This window comes from Sinohyriopsis cumingii, chromosome 11 (assembly GCF_028554795.1).
Source record: "Sinohyriopsis cumingii isolate HCF-2022 chromosome 11, ASM2855479v2, whole genome shotgun sequence".
Lineage (NCBI taxonomy): Eukaryota > Metazoa > Mollusca > Bivalvia > Unionida > Unionidae > Sinohyriopsis > Sinohyriopsis cumingii.
In genome coordinates, this window is record NC_142971.1 from 89,581,749 (window position 1) to 89,608,813 (window position 27,065).

A 27,065-nucleotide genomic window follows, 5' to 3' on the forward strand; every position below is an offset into this window, starting at 1 on the left:
TACAAAGATGTTTGCAAGAAGGATATGAAGACAGCAAACATCAATGTCAACGACTGGGAGAGCTGTGCAAACAACCGTTCCAGCTGGCGTCTAGCTGTCAGGCAGGGAGTTCAAAACGCAGAGGAAAAGAGAAGAATAAAGCAAGCTGAAAAGAGAGCTAAAAAGAAGGATAAGCAAAAGCGTACTTTGGAGCTATGCCATCGTCTCTCGTAGACGGACGGATGCCAAGATAGCGCCTAATCTTTAGAAGCTCTAAGCGCTTTACAACATTAGACAACACCTGTAAGATAAAAAACATATAATGATATGATTACAAAAACAAACACCATGAAATTAGAAAACATTAAAAAACATGCTGAGAATATTTAAGGTAGGAAACATTATTAGGTCTAAGAGTTTCTTCTTGCAGTAGAAATAAGTGAGTTTTGAGAGCACTCTTGAATGGGATCACTGTGTCTTTGTGTCTAAGTTCAGTGGGCAATTCATTCCACGTTGCTGGACCCTGGCATGTAAAAGAACGCTGTCCATATGACTTTGTTTTCATAGTGGGAATAATGAGTATAGGATTGTCAGAAGAGGAGCGTAAATATCTTGCTGGTGTGTACACATGGGTGAGGTCGGATAGATATGTTGGACTAGAGTCCGACAGTGAAACAAAGCACAGAGAACAAATATTGTTGTTTGATTCTGGATCGAATGGATAGCCAGTGTAGCATACAGAGCAGCGGGGAGGTGTGCTCTGATCGTGGTACTCTAAGTATGATCCAAGCAGCTGTGTTTTGAACTTTTTGAAGTTTCTGGAGCAGATATTGAGATGAACCAGACAGAATTGAGTTACAGTAGTCCAGTCTTGAAAATACTAATGAACACATAAGTGTTTTAGTGGCATCAACTGAAAGATATCTGCGAATTGAGCTGATGCGTCTCAGCTCAAGATATGCAGCCTTGCATATGTTCATGATATGTTGGTGCAATGTGAGTACTGTCCAGAGTAAAGCCTAGGTTTCGTACTGATTGTGTGAATTTAATGTTGGTGTTGCTGATATTTATTGTTTGAGGTATAGGATGTGAATGAGAAAGTCTTTGTGTTGTGATCAGAATGGCCTCAGTTTTATCATCATTCATCTGCAGCTTGTTACATGTCATCCATGATTTCACATCAGAAATGCAACTCTCTACACCCTGGATGGTAGCATCAACTTCATTTGGGTGGCTAGATTTGTATATTTGGGCATCATCAGCGTACAATTGGTGAGACACTGGAGAGAGAGTATACAGAATGAAGAGTACAGAATGAAGAGAACAGGTCCAAGAACAGACCCCTGGGGAACACCACAACATAGATCAACTGGGCTGGAGTGTATTCCATTTGGAGATACAATCTGTGTCCTGATGACCAAGTAGGACTTGAACCACAGTAAGGCTGTATCATGAATGCCAAATACATGCTGGAGACGGTGAAGTAATATATCATGGTCTATTGTGTCAAATGCTGCTGACAAATCAAGGAGGGGGAGGACTGTAATCTTTCCGCTATCCAACACAGACAGAATGTCATTAACTACTTTTAGAGGAGTAGTTTCAGTACTGTGGCAAGGGCGATATGCAGATTGTACATTGCTAAAAAGACTGTTTGAATTTAGATGAGATACAAGCTGGGATAGAACAACCCTCTCTAAGACTCCCGATACAAATGGGAGATCAGAAACTGGGTGGTAGTTCTTTAAATCGTTATGGTCTAGTGTTGGTTTCCCCAGCAGAGGCTCCACAATGGCAGTTTTGAAAAATGATGGGAACTCCCCATATGAGAGACAGGTATTAATAACATCAGTTAGTGAAGGCAATACTGGATCCAAGCACTCAAGCAGCAGTGATGTTGGAATTGGATCAAGTTCACATGACTTTGGTGCACTCTTCATCAGGATTGTATGTATGAAATCCATGAAGACAGGTTCAAATGCTGCTAATGGTTGCCACTCAAATTCTGTATCCCAACTGTATGGTGACGATAAGTCAACTTAAATTGTGGTGTCAAGCTTATCTCTGATGGGTTGTAATCTGTCACGGAAGAAATTTGCAAACATGTCCGGAAGGTCGACTGGAGAGAAGGTAGTTGGAAGATTGTTGCACCCACATAAAAAAATGCCAAATCAGAACAACAAACCAGAAGGTGGTCAAAATACAGGCAGTGACAAGCAAAAAAATTCTTCATCAATGTATGGAAGACTGTGTCTTCTTCTGTCATTGTTGGGTCAAATGAAAAATAAGAGCTTGTGAATACTAAAATTTAGTTCAGACTGCAATATCAAAACTTGAAGAGTACTGACCACAGTCAACCTACCTCCAAAGTCATAAGAAGCGCCAAGGTGACCATCATGCCTATGCAGCATTAGGTTCATCAATACTGCCAAAATATCTTGTGTTCCAGTTGTGGTGGTGAAGGCAAAGCAGGGGCCATAATTAACATTTAAGTTGAAATGGCCTTACTAGTTTTCTTTTTCACCTAATAATCCTCTGATTTTGAGGAATCTGCTGTTTTAATACCTACGACCCCCTTCGAGTTCATAGCAATATGACATACTTTTGGTAAGAAGTGATGTCATACCGCTGATATCATTTTCATAGAATCATTTTATTCCAAGCCATGCAGAAGAGCATTGAAGTGAACATCCTTAAGTTTCTTTTTATGATGACTAAAGATTATTTAGACTCACCCCTTGTACAGTTAAGACCATGGTATGTTCTGCACCACACGACACTGATATGACCTTGACCTGAAGGGTATGTAGAGTGTCCACACGTCCTGGTGGACCAATTGTATCTTCAATCTTCAGATCTCCACGGCCAAGTCTAGAAAGGGAATTGGAATAATAAAACATCTAATGCTTGCAAGTAAACGTCACAAAAATATTTGGCAGCTTATTTTCACTCAATGAAATTGTTAATCAAAATGCACGAAGGATACAAAGATACTCAATGCCATGCAATAAATCTATATAATGAATTATTCTTGAACTTCATATTAATAGAGTACCCAAATAACATAATGATTCTTTAATGCCACACAATAACTTGTGTGAAAAATGCATGTAGAAATTCCATATGCTGTACTACCATCAAACAATGTGCCACCAGATCAGGGTCTACAATTTGTGTTAAATTTATGATTTCAAGCAATTAGCAATCCATTATGGAACAGATTTTATGGTACGCACAGTATGAGAGAAATTATGATATAGATACTATGGTACAGACATTATTGTATAGACGTTATAATTCAGACATTATGGAAAAAACCTGTTACCAATACCAATATCATGAAATAGACATATGGGGCAGACATGATAGTATAAACATCATTATACAAATATTAGGGTACAAACATAACAAAATGGCAGTTGGGTGATGTTTATACATGCATCAGTAAGTTAATCAAAAGATTTAGTCTGACCAAACATCTTGGAAAATAGTGGGAACCATCTTCTCTTTTTCAGGAACAATTATGATTAACTGTCATATGATTTGTACAATTTTTATGATTGTTTATGGAATGTAATTTAATTGGAATTCTAAAATTCAGGTTACTATTAGTTTCCATGTTTAAGCATGAAAATAAGTTCTTACTCAACCACCTATACATGACCTTTTACAGATAAGATGCAGATGAACCAAAACCTGAAAAGCTACTGGCCTAACTGAAAGAGGTTATATGTACGCCTAAAAATGAAAAAGTTAAACACATTTTTAAGACTTTGTATTTTCATTGGAAATGAAATGATAAGATGAATAAAGAGTATTAAACATAAAAAAGTTATTAAATTTATTTGTTCACTATTCATAAACATTATGAAATAAATCTCCTCTCATCCAATATAAAATGCTATTTCAATGGGTAGACCAGATTTGATTACCTCCCCTGACTCGCTTTTCCCCAGGTGAAAAGATCCCCATTGATAACTAATGCAGCATGAGACTGGCCACAGCCTATAGGACTGGGATAGCTGGGTAACTTCTGAGGAGCCTTAGGTGATGGGCTATATGTCTGGAAAGAAATAATTGGGCATGGTTTTCAAACATATAGAAAAATTTATCATAATTACATCTAGAAAATATCCTATAACAAGTCACCACCACAGCTATCTGTCATATTCATATTGTTTCAGAATTTTCTAATTGATAATTTTTCTTATATTTCATGTCCCTTTTAGAGCCACCACTTTCAAAATCAAAAAATATTCCACAACTTTAGTGAATGGTAAAAAAAGCAAACTATGCAAAATCATTTAGCTGCTGACAATCAAAACATTCTGATAATATTTATGAAGTCAAACAAGGGAAATAAATTTTACAGCAAACTTTGTGAATGTGCCTTATAGGTAATGTTTATATATGTAATGCTTAAACTGATTTAAAGAACACTATTCAAAAACATCCCAATATAGCAGGCATATAGCATTTACTCTTAACCCTATCTACCATCTTGTGATTATTTTTATAATGTCATATATATGATGCTGCTTCACCTTATTTCACTTTATTTTTGAAGTGAACTAATGAAATATCATATGACCTTGTACAATGTGATGTTGTCATAACTGTATAATGTCAGAAGTGTCTGAATGAATACCTCACCTGACCCAGTACAATATTTGAACAATGTATTATCATCTAATATCAAGACTCATATTTGTACATTAGAATGTAATATCTAGACTATGACATATGTATCATCAAGTGATATCTAGACTCAGACATGTGCATCATCAAGTGATATCAAGACATAACATGTGCATGATCAAGTGATATCTAGACTTTGATATCTATGTATCACCAAGTGATATCAAGATTTTGATATATGTGAATCATCAAGTGATATATAGATTCTGATATATGTCACATCAAGTGATATCAAGACTCTGACATATGTGTATCATCAAGTAATGTCAAGATTTCAACACTTGTTTATCATTATGCAATATTCAGACTGGCACTGTGTATCATCATCAGGTATCCAGGTTCTAATATTAGTGTTTCATCAAGTGATATCCAACCTCGGATAATTGTGTATCATCGTGTCCAAACCTTGATATTTGTGTTCAATTTTATGACATCTTATTCAACTTGCTAGCACACAACAAACTGAATACTACAAAGTCTGAAAGGTTCATAAATTCTACATCTGATTAATATGATTTTTAAAGAGTAAAACTTCATATATTCATGCCTGTGTCTGTCTATACTTTGCTGGATCTTCAAAAAGGTAATTATCATCAGTCATCTCCCCTAACAGTTTCCTCTTGTAGTTGAGTGTAAGCACGGTCATCAAGAAACAATTCAATACAGCAGCTGCATCAAGAACTTTTTCTTCCTGTGGAAAGAAACAAACAACTGTCTTTGTAAAACACATCCCCACACTCCCATTTATCTGTTTCATCCAACCACAAAAAATATGACTAATTATCAAGTACCTGTTGGGTAAGTATAGACCAAGAAGCCAATGTTAGTTGTAAAGTAAATATGTCTTAATGAACTCAAGGACAAAGAATTCAACAGTGAGTGGGAAGCCAATGTAATGAATCTGACAACATATTCATTGACAAAAACAGAACAATCAGTTCAAGGACTGTGGACAATTTTATCAGAAATGGTAGCTGTTGATGAGAAAATTGTATTGCCAGTCAGAACCAAAATACCATTTATGATCACATGTTAAACATGAGAGAAACAATAAAGGATGTGAAAGAAGCATTAAGCTTATGGAGATACTAATTGGAATTAGATACACTGAAAGAGATATTTTGCCCAGTCCTTCAAGCAAGTCATCAGTACTCTATCAAATTTTGTACAACTTTGTACATTAACACTATCATAATGCCTAACATCCAATATAAAGATGCAGATAGTATTCACAATCAAGGATCATACAGGTGTTTAATTATTCTAACGCAAGTTTTATTGGACAGAATAAAGTTTGTATTTTTGCTACTCTTTCATGCAAAACATTTTTAAGTTTATTGGTTTAATTTTTCTGAACAAATGAGGAAACTAAGTTCATATTAATTTGACATTAGTAGCCTGTGGCTATCTCTGTGTGTTTCTGTGTGTGTTTTTTACTGTGGGCATCTTTGTGTGTGTTTCTGTGTGTGTTTTTGACTGTGGGCTTCTTTGTGTGTTTCTGTGTGTGTTTTTGACTGTGGGCATCTTTGTGTGTGTTTCTATGTGTTTTTTGACTGTGGGCATCTTTGTTTGTGTTTCTGAATAGTTACTGGTGTATTGGAAATTGCCTTTGTTAAAAATAAAATAAATGACTCACTATGGTACTAAAATTTATATTTTGGTTTCAAACCATTACTCCATCAGAAAATGCAGAAAGATATATATCAAAATATTATGTCATAAGGATGGTTCTCCTGTGAACCAGCTCATATAGATATTGGGTAGGGATCTCAGAAGTTTTGAAATGATGACCCAGGGACCACAACTATTCAATCCCGAGGCTTTAGTCAGGGATCTTACTCAAAGCCCCATCAGACATGCATCAACACTTGGATCAGTGATCACACAGTTCTGACATATGCTGACATGGAACAGTGATCACACAGTCCTGACATGCATTGACACTTGGATCAGTGTTCATATACAGTACTGACATGCACTGACTTGACACTTGGACCAGTGATCACACACAGCTCTCTGACATATCAGTCTCATTATTTAAGTGTTATTTTGAATTTATGTAAAATCAACCATACTTTCTATGTCCAACCAGATGGGGCTGCCATGAAATTATAAAACCTTTGTGCACATCTACAGACCACCCCAATTATATCTTAAGGCTTGCAGATTCTATCTTGAACAGTGTAGTAGAAGATGTGCCAAAGTTTGCACAAAAAATCGCATTTCTTCATAATTTGGCAAAGTTACAACTACCTAGGCAAAACTGGATCACTAAATGATCATATCTACTAAGCATCATACACTGCTTCTGTAAACATGATAATTTATTTATGATAATCTGATTCTAATCTTTCCATAATTTTCATCCATTTTCTAGAATAGTTCACTGATTATATTATGGATGGATCTCTGTCTGCCTTGGGTTCAGTGATGTAAATGGTAAAAGAAACATTTTCCTTTGATAAACAATAAAATAGTTAACAGAGGTTTTTAATAACACTGAATTGGACCTCTAGGTTTGTCAAACGTGGTGAAAATTAACATCTGTGAAGAATCAGTGGGTTCCAAGATTTACTCCCCTTTTCTTTAGTAATCACAATAAATCAACAACATTCATATCAAAATTAGACAGACAAGCCCCTCTAAAGGAAAAAAGGTTGTAAGCACATTCAAATACACTGAGTAATGTTTAGAGAAACTTAAACAAACTGATTAATATGGACATGGATTCTCTGTAACGATCCTGGATTACCTTCCTTTGTCAAAGTTGTATTGAAATATGTGTTGAAATTTTATCAGTTTAGGATAGAAACTTTCTATCCACATACGAACTGAAATATTTTGGGGGGTATCAAGAAGCTTCAGAGGGAAACATTTATTCTTTCGTAGAAATGTTATCTATTTATCATCACAGTAGGCATTCAAGTGAAATAAATTCCTTGGTATCTTTAAAACATTAATGGCACAATGATCATGATTTTGCAAGAGGTTTCAGTGACAAGTACCGATGACTGAAAAATTATTATACAAGTAAAGTTTGACTTTAGGTCAAAGGCTATTCATTATTTAATAAGCTATGGAACCAAACTATTTGCGGCAATATCATACTTAAAAGAAGATTACTGACTGGCTGAAAATAATTACCAGAAAAAATGAACATAATGTTTCATAAGAAGCCTACATATGGGTAAATTGTTTGCAATAGTAGACCTGAACCTAAAAATCATTTTCATTTCATCACTGTCGTCACACAGGTACTTCTGCATGTAAATAGGGATTATCTCACAATGGCTGGATTTTCTATAATGGAAACCCGTAAGGAAATTATTTTAAACAACGAAGTATGCTACATATCAATATCAGCATTTTAAAAGTTTTCTGATGGACTGACCTCTCATATGATTTGTTGTTGTTACTGTTCTTGTTCTAGGGTTTAACGCCATTTTTCAGCACAAGATAGGCTACACATGGCGGCCAGTATAACTGGTGGAGGAAGAACCCTGGAAAACCCAGGGAAGAGCCACCGACCCACGAGAAGCTACTGGCAGGCTTTCCCACGTACCCACGCTAGCTGAGCCTTGGACTCGAACCCATGCAGACAGAGGTGAGATGGCAGTGATCCGGAACAGTGAGCGCTTTAGACCACTCGGCCACTCGAGGCCCCCTTATATGATGTAAGCATGATTTGCTCGTCTTACCAGAAAAGTAAAGTAGTTTGTATAAAACATTAACGTTATGATCTATGGGAAGTGTCGGTACTCCAGAAGAATATTATTTATAGTAACACAAGTATCCTCTGTAAGACATCCAACACAGCAGCTACAGCAATCATTTTATCTATATACTCTTGACATGCAAAATTCAACAATCATGGTTCCACTTTACAACATAACTTTTAAATTCACATATATGAAGATGGTTGACATTTTCACCAGCTCAAGGCTTCTGATTTTAAATGAGTACATTTCTTGAGACATTTCAAGTTTAACGTATCTTTTACTATTTGCAATAACTCACCGTAACTCCCGTATCAGCTCCCTCCGCAGGAATGGAATTTACTGAACCCTGACTTGTATTTCTGGAAGAAAGGAGAATGAAGTAGATATGACTTCAGACATTGGCTGTAAGTTATTGCCTTATTTCAACAAAAAATCCATCATGCATAGAAACAACTTATTTGTCCAAATCCCTCTTCAATTAACAGGCATTCACAAGCATGTCAAAGTGATTGTTATGATGAATGTCGGCAGAACAAAAACCAATGTGGTAAACATGTGATATACAGAAAAAAGTCTATCAGCATGTTTTTCATGATTGATAATAGAAGCATATTAAATACATAGCAAACAAAATTAAATCAAGCACCAAGTTGTTGTTGTTGTTGTTGTTGTTGTTGTAGGGTTTAACGCCATTTTTCAGCACACGATAGGCTATACATGGCGGCCAGTATTAATGGTGGAGGAAGAACCCGGAAAAAAACCGGAAAGAACCACCGACCCACGAGAAGCTACTGGCAAGCTTTCTCACATACCCACATTAGCCAAATCCGAGACTCGAACCCACGCAGACAGAGGTGAGATGGCAGTGATCTGTAACGGAGAGCGCTTTAGACCACTCGGCCACTCGGGGCCCCCCAAGTAACAAGTAACATTACCTTAAGAACATTAGCTGATGTCAAATCAATGTTTACTGCACAGCTTTATGTGACCTGTACAGTATTACATCATGGTTATTACATGAATTTGTTAGCTTGATGTGACATATACATCAGTACAACATGGTTATTACATGAATTGTTAGCTTGATGTGACATGTACATTAGTACATCATGGTTATTACATGAACTGTTAGCTTGATGTGACATATACATTAGTACATCATGGTTATTACATGAATTGTTAGCTTGATGTGACATGTACATTAGTACATCATGGTTATTACATGAACTGTTAGCTTGATGTGACATATACATTAGTACATCATGGTTATTACATGAACTGTTAGCTTGATGTGACATATACATTAGTACATCATGGTTATTACATGAATTGTTAGCTTGATGTGACATGTACATTAGTACATCATGGTTATTACATGAACTGTTAGCTTGATGTGACATATACATCAGTACAACATGGTTATTACATGAACTGTTAGCTTGATGTGACATGTGCATTAGTACATCATGGTTATTACATGAACTGTTAGCTTGATGTGACATATACATCAGTACAACATGGTTATTACATGAATTGTTAGCTTGATGTGACATATACATTAGTACATCATGGTTATTACATGAACTGTTAGCTTGATGTGACATGTACATTAGTACAAATTGATTACATGACTTGTTAACTTAATGTAACTTGTACAGTATTACATCATGGTAATTAAATAAATTGCTAGCTTGATGAGAACTGTACAAAGTTATTACATGACCTGTAAGCTTGGTGTGACCTGCATAGTATTACATCATGGTTATTACATGGCTTGTTAACTTGATCTGACCTCCACATTATTAGATCATGATTATTACATGAGTTGTTAGCATAATGTGACCTGTACATCATGATTATTACATTAATTGTTAGCTTGATGTGACCTGTATCATATTACATCATGGCTGTTACATTAATTATTAGCTTGACGTGACCTGTACAATATTACATTTTGATTATTACATGAATAGTTAGCTTGATGTGACCTGTATCATATTACATCATGGCTGTTACATTAATTATTAGCTTGATGTGACCTGTACAATATTACATTTTGATTATTACATGAATTGTTAGCTTGATGTGACCTGTACAATATTACATCATGGCTGTTACATTAATTATTAGCTTGATGTGACCTGTACAATATTATATCTTGATTATTACATGAATTGTTAGCTTGATGTGACCTGTACCATATTACATCATGGATGTTACATTAATTATTAGCTTGATGTGACCTGTACCATATTACATCATGGATGTTACATTAATTATTAGCTTGATGTGACCTGTACCATATTACATCATGGATGTTACATTAATTATTAGCTTGATGTGACCTGTACAATATTACATTTTGATTATTACATGAATTGTTAGCTTGATGTGACCTGTACAATATTACATCATGGCTGTTACATTAATTATTAGCTTGATGTGACCTGTACAATATTATATCTTGATTATTACATGAATTGTTAGCTTGATGTGACCTGTACCATATTACATCATGGATGTTACATTAATTATTAGCTTGATGTGACCTGTACCATATTACATCATGGATGTTACATTAATTATTAGCTTGATGTGACCTGTACCATATTACATCATGGATGTTACATTAATTATTAGCTTGATGTGACCTGTACAATATTACATTCTGATTATTACATGAATAGTTAGCTTGATGTGACCTGTACCATATTACATCATGGATGTTACATTAATTATTAGCTTGATGTGACCTGTACAATATTACATTTTGATTATTACATGAATTGTTAGCTTGATGTGACCTGTACCATATTACATCATGGATGTTACATTAATTATTAGCTTGATGTGACCTGTACAATATTACATTTTGATTATTACATGAACTGTTAGCTTGATGTGACTTATTATGTCATGATTATTACATGAACTGTTAGCTTGATGTGACTTATTATGTCATGATTATTACATGAACTGTTAGCTTTGAATGTACTAGAATTAAGAACTTAGGGAGAAACTGGATGTATGCTGATACCAGTATAACTTCTGCATCTTACTGAATACTGAAAAATATATGTTTATGCAACATGATTAATCTTTATAACAGTACTGTAAAAGGAAATGACAGAGTGAACAAAAGTGCATATGACATTATGGAAAATCAAATGATACTCTGGAAATTCATTATACTCTGGAAAATCATAGCATGATACTCTGGAAGATCATATGATACTCTGGAAAATCATAGCATATGATACTCTGGAAAATCATATGATACTCTGGAAAATCATAGCATATGATACTATGGAAAATCATAGCATATGATACTATGGAAAATCATAGCATATGATACTCTGGAAAATCATAGCATATGATACTCTGGAAAATCATATGATAATCTTGACAACCATAGGAAATTTACTAATAAGCAACTTATCATATGCATCAAGGTGATTTTGCACACTTGCCGTTTTAGAATTAAGAAGTAATCTCAATAAACACATTACAAAGAAAATATCAAATCAGAAAAATACTTTTCTTCATTCAGTAAAATTCATACATTTTTTAATAGTCTTTCTAATATTTTTGGGGATCCTCAGTGGCAGGGTACCATTTCTGTGCTTTTCATTGTGATGGCAGTTGATTATGGATAGATATTAGACATGGTGTAAACTGAATGAACTGTGCATGCTTTAAATATGTGGATAATCTAAACCATTAAGAGCTGAAAATATGAATTTTATAAAGAGTTAAATATCCTGCATTTCAGCAGCAATTGCTGCTAAGATATATATTTGACTTATTTAAGTCATCCTGGTAACCAAAGATCATATTACAGATATCTCCATTTTTAAAAATTCATTGAATTAGATTACCATAACACTTACAGCTCTCCCTTGTTATAATGCACTATGTTATAACCCGTGTAATAATGTGCTACATTATAACTTGATTCCAGATATAATTCAGTACTACTACTATGGATCCCATCACCAAATTATACCAATGTACAACAATATGGGCTTTAAGAAAACAAGACGAACTTCAATGTTATATCAGTATTTCCTTTTCAAAACACATTTAACAAATTTTGAAAGTTCCATCATAACACAGTTTAGTATATTACACTATTATCAATACTTTGTGGTTCCATACATTTCATAATTCTCAATATAACACCATTGGCAGTTACGGACTCTTGACTACAACATTATCACAAGGGAGTGGAATAGTCATTATTATATGCTCATTTTTTTCCCCGTTAACTTTACATTGTCAGAATTGTTCAGTATTCCCTGACACTGAACGCGCGCGACAATACACATATAGTATTCACGTGCATAAAGGAAATACCTTCTATTGTAAACAAACAATGGATGCAGACGCCAATACTTTTGATTTGTACACAAATCATGTACACTCGCGTAAGAGGCTCTTTAAGTTGTGGTTGTTTAAATTGGTTTCTGAATGAACTAAAACATGTTTCGTGGACTGCAAAAAAACTGTTTTGGCACATTCAGCATTGATACAATGTTACGGATTTAGGCTAGCTACATTATATAAAAGACGGAAGATAAGGTCCTTACAAATAACATGCAAGTGACAAGGCATATACTGTCTTCTTTAGCTGGTGATAAGAATGGAAAAATAAAATATACAGTTTTACATCCTGAATTTCCTCAAAATGTATTTTCTTAATTCTGCAAATCCAAATTACACAAGCCATGTCATAGGTTTTCAATCTGGATTACACATTTTGAAATTGTGCTGTAATTTCAATGATAAGTGCAATTGCATCCTCCTTATTGCACTCAAAATGAAATAAACATTAAATTCCATAGCGTCTTTTTGATAAATGCAATTGAAAGACTTCATATTTTTTCCCACATTATGATTTTAAACATTCAATGACAGAAACAGAAACACATTAGCAGACATGAACACGCTTCTCCCACGCCACTTTAATCCGATGTATTTCATGTATAATTTACACAGATGAATCCAGTCCAAAATCACAAACTTTCGTAGAATCGAAACAAAATACCAAAATATATTCATTCCAGATCAAATGGAACAGCTGTTGCAATGCGCATTCATTCACAATATGACTGCAAATTTCAAATTTAACTAGACACGACATTTTCTTTCAAAAGTTATGTCGAGCGCGCGACTAAGTTCAAATTTATCTGGGTGGAGTTATGTGCGCATTAATAATAATGTCATTGTGTAATGACAAATCTGCACTTGTGCATTTAGTTTGGAATACGGCATTCATTCATTTATGTTGTTTCTTGTAGTGCATTTTGTTTATATAATTAAACCTTAGGTAGAATAAAAAAATGAGCATATAATAAAAAGGTTACTGCATTTGTATGGGAAAATATGAACTCATTTTGTCAGATGGATATACTGCACTCCTAAGGTCGTGAGTATTCCATCCCAAAACTCGTTCATATTTTCCCATAAAAATGTAACCTATAATTACTGTATATCTACAGAGTGGAAAAGTCTATATTGTATATATACATAGTGGAATGGTCCATATTGTATACATGCATTGTGGAATAGTCCATACTGGATATGTGCACAGTGGAATAGTCCATATTGTATATATGCATAGTGGAATAGTCCATACTGAATACATGCATAGTGGAATAGTCTATATTGCACATGTACATAGTGGAATAGTCCATACTGTATACATGTATAGTGGAATAAGTGATAATGTATACATGCATAGTGGGATAGTCCAATTTGCATATGCCTAACAAATTACTTTATTTAATCAATATAAGATGAACAGTATTTATTTCTGTATGTCAGCTTATTTTGATCATGTACCTTCTGGAATGTAACTTTCTAGTAAGATATCCTCTCATTTGTAACCTAGATGGATCAAAAACTGCAGCCAATTGGATAAGTGATTTTATGCTGAGGTCATTCAGGCTGCTGAGCAACAAGTCAGATTTTTGAACTGCCAACTGCGGTTTTCCACACAGAACACGGACAAGACTCTCTGCATCTAGACACTGTAGAAAAGAACCTGGTAATAAAAATAAAAGAAAAATGTTTCATTTGAAAAACTTAAACTTAGTCTGGTTTGTAGGCAGCTGATATGAAACAGCCTCACTATTAATGTGATTAACATCTCTTTAGCTTTCAAAACAAATTTTGTACAAGATAAAAAGTAGATCATATATCTTTGGCTTATTATAATTTTTAAAGTTTATTCCGTTTCATTGCAAATAAATAAAACACGTAAATAAATTTAACAAATTATGAAAAAATGAAACATCTATTCCTCAGTTTCAAAACTCTTGCAGGATATTTAATTTCTCAAAAGAGCTCCATGAAGTGAAATTAGTAAAATTACCAACTCCAGAGCATTTAGAAAGTCGAAAGAAGCATTACTGTTAGAAATTACGCTCCTTCTTTGATAATATTTAATTCTACTGGATAAGAACAAAATTCCTCTTTTGAAGAAACTGGCAAGCATCACATTTCCTTATTTCCTTGCAAACACAAGGTAAAATGATCCTTTGACTTTAAATTATATAACGTTTACCTCCAGCAGCACGAGCCAGGTGAGAATCAAAGCCTTTAGACAGGAGCATTCCCAAAGCATGTTGACTCAAGCAGTATTGCCCAGTCTCCGCAAGGCAATCTAGGGCATCAATTACCAAACCTTTACTCTGAAACAGATTTAATCTTCAGAAGTTTAAGGTACTGCATTCTCATAATGCTTCTATCATATTTCTTTGCATACCCAGTGTGAGATAATGAAGCGAATGCAACCATGGCTGTGTTAAGCATGGGTAGCATTACAGGCAGTCTGGCAATGCTGAATGGTCAGTTTTGGAATACATATTTTTGACATGGTAGTAAATGTTCATTTTGAGTTGGAACAGCACTGAATTTTCTCCTATTTGTAAACCAAGTATTTCCTAGATTAACAAATAAGCATTTTTTTGCTGAACATATTTAGTAAATTTTCTTGAGTAAATTAGTCTAAATACACTTTTTAATGACATTCAAAATAAATTAACTGTGTACAGGCTTTCAAGAAGCCATTTGTTAAAATCAGGATTGAAGAAGAGTAATTTCAATTTAAAAAGTAGGAAAATAGAATGAACAAAGCAAATTTTATGGTAAATTAAATTTCTTTGAGAATACTTTCCAGATTACAGTTAAATTACGAATATAAGCCTGCTACCTCCAGAATTAAAACCTACTAATCGATGAAAAATTGTCTTTTCGGTCCATATCATACACACAAAGGGCAATAACACTTGCATCTCCTTTGCCACTAATAGGTGTTGCCAGTTTTTATGCTGAAGAAAGGATGCTTGCATAGCAGGGTGGTGAATTTTGATGATAAAAAGATTTCAATAATCATCTTCTTAACCTGACAGCGGTCATGGATCAGGTGCCCATTGGCTGTGTTGCTTTACTTGAATAAAAGTATGAATATGTGAACCTAATGAAAAAGTTGAACACCCCCAAAGCTCACAAATCCAATCAAAACACCAATGGATGAAGAGACCATCCTTTATGAATTGCATGACCTTGTCTGGACAGAACATAAGCCAGCACACTGAATTGGTTGGGAATGTATCTGATTTGCATGTTGATTTGAAGTTGATAACACCAATGAAAAAATTGCCAAACCAGATTCCTTGCCCCTATTTGATGAGGTAGGTCACCACTAAAGAGTCGTCCGACATAATCAGAACTGACTTCTTGCAGAGTTGGTCCTTCCAGAGCTGAAAGGCATTTTATGATAGCTTTTCATTTGTAAAAGAGGCTGTTTCCCTGGTCCTCAGTTGCCACTGACAATAAAAAAGCCCAGAACCAAGTAGGCACTCGAACTATATGTGCTGACTTCTGTATGTACCATCATTTCAGGCTGGGGTTTCATGTCATGAGCCAACCATGATTGTGCCATTCACCAAGGAGCTGCAAGAACTCTCTCACTAAAGAAATAAACTCTACAAGTTCAACAGTCAGTAGTATGCAGACATGAGGGAGATGTACAAGATTTATAATGATAATAAACTCCCTATCTGGGTGGACAAAATATTGGGATGGGTGAAGGTTTGATTTTTCCAGTTCACTAGAAAACCAAGATGATTCAAAAGAGATAGAAGATCATTTCTGCCCTTATGTTTTTGGATATCATCCAGACATGTCACCACTGACCATAACAGGGTGATGATGTAACCCATAATTTTGGTGAAGATCCAGGGCCTGATATTTAGACAAAGGATGAACAGAGATATGAAAGTAAGCAGCTGTGAGATTGAGGCTAATTGCATTCTTATCTCTTCTGAAGGAGAGTACTTGTTGTTGTTGTTGTTGTAGGGTTTAACAGCACACGATAGGCTATACATGGCAGCCAGTATAATTGGTGGAGGAAGACCCCTGGAAAACCCCGGGAATAACCACTGACCCATGAGAAGCTACTGGCAGGCTTTCTCACGTACCAACATTAGCCGAGCCTGAGACTCGAACTCACACAGACAGAGGTGAGATGGCAGTGATCCGTAACAGTAAGCGCTTTAGACCACTCGGCTACTCGGGGCCGCATGATGGACAGTAAGATAGATCTAGTAATCTTCATCTTGTGTGTGTGTGATTAGGATTTTCAACGTAGCTTTTAACAATTTTTCAGTCATATTGTTACAATGTCTGCAGTGTGGCAGTTTATAGTGATGTCTAGCACTGGGGCATCATGCCGCAGACATATACATGATGTCCCACCCAGTCACATTATCCTGACACCAGGCCAACCAGTCCTAACACTAACCTCTTAATGCTGAACACCTAGTGAGGCAGCTGTTAGTACCATTTTTGTAAGTCTTTGGTATGACTCAGCTGGGGTTCAAACCCACAACCTCATGCTTCCGAGGCGGATGCTCTAATCACTAGGCCACCGGAGTGGTCATCTTCATCTTGAACTTTGGTGGAAGAATAAATTCAATAAGGAAACTCAGGTCTTTGATCAACCTAAACTTGCCATTGGCCTTTTTGAACAAGGAACAACTATGAACTGATTTCCAGAAATTGTTGCTTTCATACAATCTCCACTGCCTATTTGTCAGTCAACAACTTTATCTCCTACTGAAGTATATGGTCCTTCTCTAGAACTGATAGCACATCTGTTAGAAGGGGAATGGAAAAGGATAAACAAAATCTTAAGCCCAATTGAAATGACTTGGGTCTCTTTTGTGGAAATAGGCTGATACAACGTGATGAGAAATGCTGGAGTCTAGCACCCACCAGTAGGCTGTCAATTGGCAGTGGTGGTGATAAGTCAGTATTGGGAAGCAGGAGGCTTGTGGGTAGAGAACTTGGTTTATTATCCGCACTGTAAGATTGCCTCCTAAAATGATTTGGCTGTTGTCTTGAGTTCTGAACAACTGGTGGCACAGGTAGGTAATGGGCAAGAGTTATTACCCTTTGCCAATATGAAAAAGATAGAAAAGCTAAATTTTTATCTTTTAGTAGAGCTGGATTCGGGAGATACAGGCTTATATTCCTAAGTTAATGTGATCAGGGAATTTATTCAAAAGTGAAATGGGAAATTCAGAGGGAAAAGTAGGACATTACATACAAATGACTTTCCTTTTGTAGCTGAATGAAACATATCTCTACTTGTGAGGTATAATACTGTGACAGCCAACCTTAATCAATTCTGGCATGGTTGACGTCCTGCCTCTATCACTCAGGAAGTGCAACAAATAGATGGACCAGACAAGAAAGGTTTGGTTTTGTGGGGTTTAATCAGAAGATGATAACTCATACTTGGCAGCCAGTCTATTTGGTAGAAAAAGACCTCAGAAAGTACCACTGACCAACAGGAAGTTACTGGTAAGCTTTCTCACATACCCATGTTGGTTGAGCCAAGACATGAACTAAAACTCAATTGAGATGTGTGAGAGGTCTGTAAAGGCAAACACCTTATAACACTTGGCTACCTTGGCCATAATGAAAATAAAGCACTGTGAGATAAAGAACCTTTCCATGATGGCCAGTACATATTAAATGGATAAAAGAATGTATCCAAAACTTTTGAAAACATAGGGACAGTAAGGCTGATTTTAATAGAAGTCTGGAAATGGAAACCAAAAGAAAAAGTAAGGACATGTAGAAAAAATAGGAATGCCTGTATATATCTGAACACATAACACAACCAGATGTTTTAGGTAACACAACCTAACAGAACACATGCAGATGTTTCAGGTATATGAACCAACTGCTAACCATACAGAGCACAGCCAGGTGTTTTAGGCATGACAACCTATTGCTAACCATACATAACAATGCCAGATGTGTTTGGTTTGACAACATATTGCTACCCATACAGAGCACAGCCAGGTGTTTTAGGCATGACAACTTATTGCTAGCCATACATAAAACAGCCAGGTGTGTTCAGCATCAGAACCTACTGCCAACATTACAGAACACAACCAGGTATTTTAGGCATTACAACCTATTGCTAACCATACAAAACACTGCACATGACAACCAATTGCTAACCATACAGAACACAGACAAGTGTTTTAGGCATGACAACCTACTGCTAATGTTACAGAACATAACCAGGTGTTTTAGACATAACAACCTATTGCTAACAATACAGAACACAGACAAGTATTTTTGGCACGACAACCTATAGCTAGCCATACTAAATACTGCCTTTTTTAATAGGTATGACAAACTATTGCTAACCATACAAAATACTGCCAGGTGTTTTAGACATGACAACCAATTGCTAACAATAGAGAACACTGACAAGTGTTGTCAGCATGACAACCTAGTGCTAGCCATACTAAATACTGCCAGGTGTCTTAGGTATGACAACCAATTGCTAACCATACAGAACATGGACAAGTATTTTTGGCATGACAACCTACAGCTAGCCATACTAAATACTGCTTTTTTTTAGGTATGACAACCTATTGCTAACCATACAAAATACTGCCAGGTGTTTCAGGCATGACTACTAATTGCTAACAGCACTTAACACATACAAGTGTTTTAACCTTCAGAGCAGTGTACAATTACTGAAACAACAGGGCTTCTAACATCAAGGCACAATACAAGCTATACTGGATGGGTGAGAGTTTTGGTGTACAATCACTGAAGCAACAGGGCTTCTAAGAACAAGGCACAATACAAGCTATATTGGATGGGTGAGAGTTTTGGTGTACAATCACTGAAGCAACCGGGCTTCTAAGATTAAGCACAATACAAGCTATATTGGATTGGTGAGAGTTTTGGTGTACAATTACTGAAGAAACGGGGCTTCTAATATCAAGGCACAATACAAGCTATATTGGATGGGTGAGAGTTTTGGTGTACAATTACTGAAGCAACAGGGCTTCTAAGAACAAGGCACAATACAAGCTATATTGGATGGGTGAGAGTTTTGGTGTACAATTACTGAAGCAACTGGGCTTCTAAGATTAAGCACAATACAAGCTATATTGGATTGGTGAGAGTTTTGGTGTACAATTACTGAAGCAACAGGGCTTCTAACATCAAGGCACAATACAAGCTATATTGGATTGGTGAGAGTTTTGGTGTACAATCACTGAAGCAACAGGGCTTCTAAGAACAAGGCACAATACAAGCTATATTGGATGGGTGAGAGTTTTGGTGTACAATTACTGAAGCAACTGGGCTTCTAAGATTAAGCACAATACAAGCTATATTGGATTGGTGAGAGTTTTGGTGTACAATTAGTGAAGCAACAGGGCTTCTAACATCAAGGCACAATGCAAGCTATACTGGATTGGTGAGAGTTTTGGTGTACAATTACTGAAGCAACAGGGCTTCTAACATCAAGGTATATACAAGCTATATTGGATTGGTGAGAGTTTTGGTGTACAATTACTGAAGCAACATGACTTCTAAGAACAAGGCACAATACAAGCTATATTGGATTGGTGAGAGTTTTGGCGCACAATTACTGAAGCAACAGGGCTTCTAACATCAAGGCACAATACAAGCTATATTGGATTGGTAAGAGTTTTGCATACAATTACTGAAGCAACTGGGCTTCTAAAATTACGCACAGTACAAGCTATATTGGATTGGTGAGAGTTTTGGTGTACAATTACTGAAGCAACAGGGCTCCTAACATCAAGGCACAATACAAGCTATATTGGATTGGTGAGAATTTTGGTGTACAATTACTGAAGCAACAGGGCTTCTAACATTAAGGCACAATACAAACTATACTGGATTGGTGCGAGTTTTGGTGTACAATCACTGAAGCAACATGATTTCTAAGAACAAGGAACAATGTTTTGGTCTACAATTACTGAAGCGACAGGGCTTCTAACATCAAGGTATATACAAGCTATATTGGATTGGTGAGAGTTTTGGTGTACAATTACTGAAGCAACATGACTTCTAACATCAAGAAAAAAATACTAGCTATATTGGATTGGTGAGAGTTTTGGTGTACAATTTGAAGCAACAGGGCTTCTAACATCAAGGCACAATGCAAGCTATATTGGGTTGGTGAGAGTTTTGGCGTACAATTACTGAAGCAACATGACTTCTAACATCAAGGTATATACAAGCTATATTGGATTGGTAAGTTTTGGTGTACAATTACCGAAGCAACATGACTTCTAACATCAAGGCACAATACAAGCTATATTGGATTGGTGAGAGTTTTGGTGTACAATTACTCAAGCAATAGGACTTCTACGATCAAGGTACAGTACAAACTATATTGGATTGGTGAGAGTTTTGGTGTACAATTACTGAGGCAACAGGGCTTCTAAGAACAAGGCACAATACAAGCTATATTGGATGGGTGAGAGTTTTGGTGTACAATCACTGAAGCAACGGGGCTTCTAACATCAAGGCACAATACAAGCTATATTGGATGGGTGAGAGTTTTGGTGTACAATTACTGAAGCAACTGGGCTTCTAAGATTAAGCACAATACAAGCTATATTGGATTGGTGAGAGTTTTGGTGTACAATTACTGAAGCAACAGGGCTTCTAACATCAAGGCACAATACAAGCTATATTGGATTGGTGAGTGTTTTGGTGTACAATCACTGAAGCAACAGGGCTTCTAAGAACAAGGCACAATACAAGCTATATTGGATGGGTGAGAGGTTTGGTGTACAATTACTGAAGCAACTGGGCCTCTAAGATTAAGCACAATACAAGCTATATTGGATTGGTGAGAGTTTTGGTGTACAATTAGTGAAGCAACAGGGCTTCTAAGATCAAGGCACAATGCAAGCTATACTGGATTGGTGAGAGTTTTGGTGTACAATTACTGAAGCAACAGGGCTTCTAACATCAAGGTATATACAAGCTATATTGGATTGGTGAGAGTTTTGGTGTACAATTACTGAAGCAACATGACTTCTAAGAACAAGGCACAATACAAGCTATATTGGATTGGTGAGAGTTTTGCATACAATTACTGAAGCAACTGGGCTTCTAAGATTACGCACAATACAAGCTATATTGGATTGGTGAGAGTTTTGGTGTACAATTACTGAAGCAACAGGGCTCCTAACATCAAGGCACAATACAAGCTATATTGGATTGGTGAGAATTTTGGTGTACAATTACTGAAGCAACAGGGCTTCTAACATCAAGGCACAATACAAGCTATATTGGATTGGTGAGAGTTTTGGTGTACAATTACTGAAGCAACTGGGCTTCTAACATCAAGGCACAATGTAAGCTATACTGGCTTGGAGAGAGTTTTCGTGTACAATTACTGAAGCAACAGGGCTTCTAACATCAAGGCACAGTACAAACTATATTGGATTGGTTAGAGTTTTGGTGTACAATCACTGAAGCAACAGGGCTTCTAAGAACAAGGCACAATAAAGGCTATATTGGATGGGTGAGAGGTTTGGTGTACAATTACTGAAGCAACTGGGCCTCTAAGATTAAGCACAATACAAGCTATATTGGATTGGTGAGAGTTTTGGTGTACAATTACTGAAGCAACATGACTTCTAACATCAAGAAAAAAATACTAGCTATATTGGATTGGTGAGAGTTTTGGTGTACAATTTGAAGCAACAGGGCTTCTAACATCAAGGCACAATGCAAGCTATATTGGGTTGGTGAGAGTTTTGGCGTACAATTACTGAAGCAACATGACTTCTAACATCAAGGTATATACAAGCTATATTGGATTGGTAAGTTTTGGTGTACAATTACCGAAGCAACATGACTTCTAACATCAAGGCACAGTACAAGCTATATTGGATTGGTGAGAGTTTTGGTGTACAATTACTGAAGCAACAGAGCTTCTACCATCAAGGCACAATACAAGCTATATTGGAGTAGTGAGAGTTTTGGTGTACGATTACTGAAGCAACAGGGCTACTAAGAACAAGGCACAATACAAGCTATATTGGATTGGTAAGAGTTTTGGTGTACAATTACTGAAGCAACAGGGCTTCTAAGAACAAGGCACAATACAAACTATACTGGATTGGTGAGAATTTTGGTGTACAATTACTGATGCAACAGGACTTCTAAAAACAAGGCACAATACAAGCTATATTGGATTGGTGAGAATTTTGGTGTACAATTACTGAAGCAACAGGGCTTCTAACATCAAGGCACAATACAAACTATATTGGATTGGTGAGAATTTTGGTGTACAATTACTGAAGCAACAGGGCTTCTAACATCAAGGCACAATACAAGCTATATTGGATTGGTAAGAGTTTTGCATACAATTACTGAAGCAACTGGGCTTCTAAGATTACGCACAATACAAGCTATATTGGATTGGTGAGAGTTTTGGTGTACAATTACTGAAGCAACAGGGCTCCTAACATCAAGGCACAATACAAGCTATATTGGATTGGTGAGAGTTTTGGTGTACAATTACTGAAGCAGCAGGGCTTCTAACATCAAGGCACAATGTAAGCTATACTGGCTTGGAGAGTGTTTTCGTGTACAATTACTGAAGCAACAGGGCTTCTAACATCAAGGCACAATGTAAGCTATACTGGCTTGGAGAGTGTTTTCGTGTACAATTACTGAAGCAACAGGGCTTCTAACATCAAGGCACAGTACAAACTATATTGGATTGGTTAGAGTTTTGGTGTACAATTACTGAAGCAACAGGGCTTCTAACATTAAGGCACAATACAAACTATACTGGATTGGTGCGAGTTTTGGTGTACCATCACTGAAGCAACATGATTTCTAAGAACAAGGCACAATGTTTTGGTCTACATTACTGAAGCAACAGGGCTTCTAACATCAAGGTATATACAAGCTATATTGGATTGGTGAGAGTTTTGGTGTACAATTACTGAAGCAACATGACTTCTAACATCAAGAAAAAAATACTAGCTATATTGGATTGGTGAGAGTTTTGGTGTACAATTTGAAGCAACAGGGCTTCTAACATCAAGGCACAATGCAAGCTATATTGGGTTGGTGAGAGTTTTGGCGTACAATTACTGAAGCAACATGACTTCTAACATCAAGGTATATACAAGCTATATTGGATTGGTAAGTTTTGGTGTACAATTACTGAAGCAACATGACTTCTAACATCAAGGCACAGTACAAACTATATTGGATTGGTGAGAGTTTTGGTGTACAATTACTCAAGCAATAGGACTTCTACGATCAAGGTACAGTACAAACTATATTGGATTGGTGAGAGTTTTGGTGTACAATTACTGAAGCAACAGAGCTTCTACCATCAAGGCACAATACAAGCTATATTGGATTGGTGAGAGTTTTGGTGTACAATTTGAAGCAACAGGGCTTCTAACATCAAGGCACAATACAAGCTATATTGGATTGGTGAGAGTTTTGGTGTACGATTACTGAAGCAACAGGGCTTCTAAGAACAAGGCACAATACAAGCTATATTGGATTGGTAAGAGTTTTGGTGTACAATTACTGAAGCAACAGGGCTTCTAAGAACAAGGCACAATACAAACTATACTGGATTGGTGAGAATTTTGGTGTACAATTACTGATGCAACAGGCCTTCTAAGAACAAGGCACAATACAAGCTATATTGGATTGGTGAGAGTTTTGGTGTACAATTACTGAAGCAACAGGGCTTCTAACATCAAGGCACAATACAAGCTATATTGGATTGGTGAGAATTTTGGCATACAATTACTGAAGTAACAGTGCTGCTAAGAACAAGGCACAATACAAACTATATTGGATTGATTAGAGTTTTGGTGTACAATCACTGAAGCAACAGGGCTTCTAAGAACAAGGCACAATACAAGCTATATTGGATAGGTGAGAGTTTTGGTGTACAATTATTGAAGCAACAGGGCTTCTAATATCAGGGCACAATACAAACTATATTGGATTGGTGAGAGTTTTGGTGTACACTTACTGAAGCAACAGGGCTTCTAACATCAAGGCACAATACAAACTATATTGGATTGGTGAGAGTTTTGGTGTACAATTACTGAAGCAACAGGGCTTCTAAGAACAAGGCACAATACAAGCTATATTGGATTGGTGAGAGTTTTGGTGTACAATCACTGAAGCAACAGGGCTTCTAAGAACAAGGCACAATACAAGCTATATTGGATAGGTGAGAGTTTTGGTGTACACTTACTGAAGCAACAGGGCTTCTAACATCAAGGCACAATACAAACTATATTGGATTGGTGAGAGTTTTGGTGTACACTTACTGAAGCAACAGGGCTTCTAACATCAAGGCACAATACAAACTATATTGGATTGGTGAGAGTTTTGGTGTACAATTACTGAAGCAACAGGGCTTCTAAGATCAAGGCACAATACAAGCTATATTGGATTGGTGAGAATTTTGGTATACAATTACTGAAGCAACAGTGCTGCTAAGAACAAGGCACAATACAAACTATATTGGATTGGTTAGAGTTTTGGTGTACAATCACTGAAGCAACAGGGCTTCTAAGAACAAGGCACAATACAAGCTATATTGGATGGGTGAGAGTTTTGGTGTACAATCACTGAAGCAACAGGGCTTCTAAGAACAAGGCACAATACAAGCTATATTGGATGGGTGAGAGTTTTGGTGTACAATTACTGAAGCAACAGGGCTTCTAAGATCAAGGCACAATGCAAGCTATATTGGATGGGTGAGAGTTTTGGTGTACAATTACTGAAGCAACAGGGCTTCTAAGATCAAGGCACAATACAAGCTATATTGGATTGGTGAGAGTTTTGGTGTACAATTACTGAAGCAACAGGGCTTCTAAGATTACGCACAATACAAGCTATATTGGATTGGTGAGAGTTTTGGTGTACAATTACTGAAGCAACAGGGCTTCTAACATCAAGGCACAATACAAGCTATATTGGATGGGTGAGAGTTTTGATGTACAATTACTGAAGCAACAGGGCTTTTAAGATCAAGGCAGAATACAAGCTATATTGGATTGGTGAGAATTTTGCCTAGGCTTACTGATAATTAAACAAGTACAGCTGAGATGGATTTGTCAACAGCAAACGTCCTATCACTCTTCAGACAAAAAGTTTTGAAATGAAAAGAAAACTGATTCGACAGAAACACTGGACAGTTTACTGGTGATATACACTTACCATATATACTCACTTATAAGTTGGAGCCAACTATAAAATGCACAGACCTAGATCTGCTATCACATAATCTATATCTGAGTCTATGCCGTTGGATAGGACTGAAGCCAACTATAAAATGCACAGACCTAGATCTGCTATCACATAATCTATATCTGAGTCTATGCCGTTGGATAGGACTGAAGCCAACTATAAAATGCACAGACCTAGATCTGCTATCACATAATCTATATCTGAGTCTATGCCGTTGGATAGGACTGAAGCCAACTATAAAATGCACAGACCTAGATCTGCTATCACATAATCTATATCTGAGTCTATGCCGTTGGATAGGACTGAAGCCAACTATAAAATGCACAGACCTAGATCTGCTTTCACATAATCTATATCTGAGTCTTTGCCGTTGGATAGGACTGAAGCCAACTATAAAATGTACAGACCTAGATCTGCTATCACATAATCTATATCTGAGTCTATGCCGTTGGATAGGACTGAAGCCAACTATAAAATGCACAGACCTAGATCTGCTATCACATAATCTATATCTGAGTCTATGCCGCTGGATAGGACTGACAGATTTCAAACAACACAGACCTTGATGTACCATCACATGATATGGGCAGATCAGGGTCTATGTTTTTGCAGCAGAATCTTACTTATATGCAAATAGAGATGGTATTCAAACAAAGCAAACCTTCCATGATGAGAACATATAACAAATAGACCATATAACAAACAGACCATATAACAAATAGACCATTTAACAATGAGACATATAACAATCTAATGCTGGCTAAATTACTTGTACATGCACTAACCATGGCTTTTACTTAGAAATACCCTAACAATGGCAATGTTGCTAAATTAGTATGTACACATACTAAGCATGGCAAAGTGGCTAAATTGCTTGTACAAACAAACCACAGCAAAGTGGCTAAATTACTTGTAAATACACTGACCATGGCAAAGTGGCTAAGTACTTGTAATACACTAACCATGGCAAAGTGGCTAAATTACCTGTACACACACTAACCATGGCAATGTGGCAAAATTACTTGTACAACCATTAATCATGGCAAATTGGCT

General features: G+C 36.5%; 1 protein-coding gene across 1 annotated transcript in view; it reads right to left on the reverse strand.

The window, feature by feature from the left end:
* Window positions 1-27,065, reverse strand: part of LOC149788949 (uncharacterized) — a 145,616-nt gene that overhangs the window by 59,310 nt on the left and 59,241 nt on the right. The window contains exons 13-18 of the mRNA XM_089975093.1: window positions 14,965-15,091; window positions 14,241-14,442; window positions 8,695-8,755; window positions 5,225-5,368; window positions 3,912-4,042; window positions 2,715-2,850 (exon numbers count right to left, since the gene is read on the reverse strand). Coding sequence (XP_089831219.1) covers window positions 2,715-2,850; window positions 3,912-4,042; window positions 5,225-5,368; window positions 8,695-8,755; window positions 14,241-14,442; window positions 14,965-15,091 — 801 coding nt within the window. The remainder of the gene's footprint in view (window positions 1-2,714; window positions 2,851-3,911; window positions 4,043-5,224; window positions 5,369-8,694; window positions 8,756-14,240; window positions 14,443-14,964; window positions 15,092-27,065) is intronic.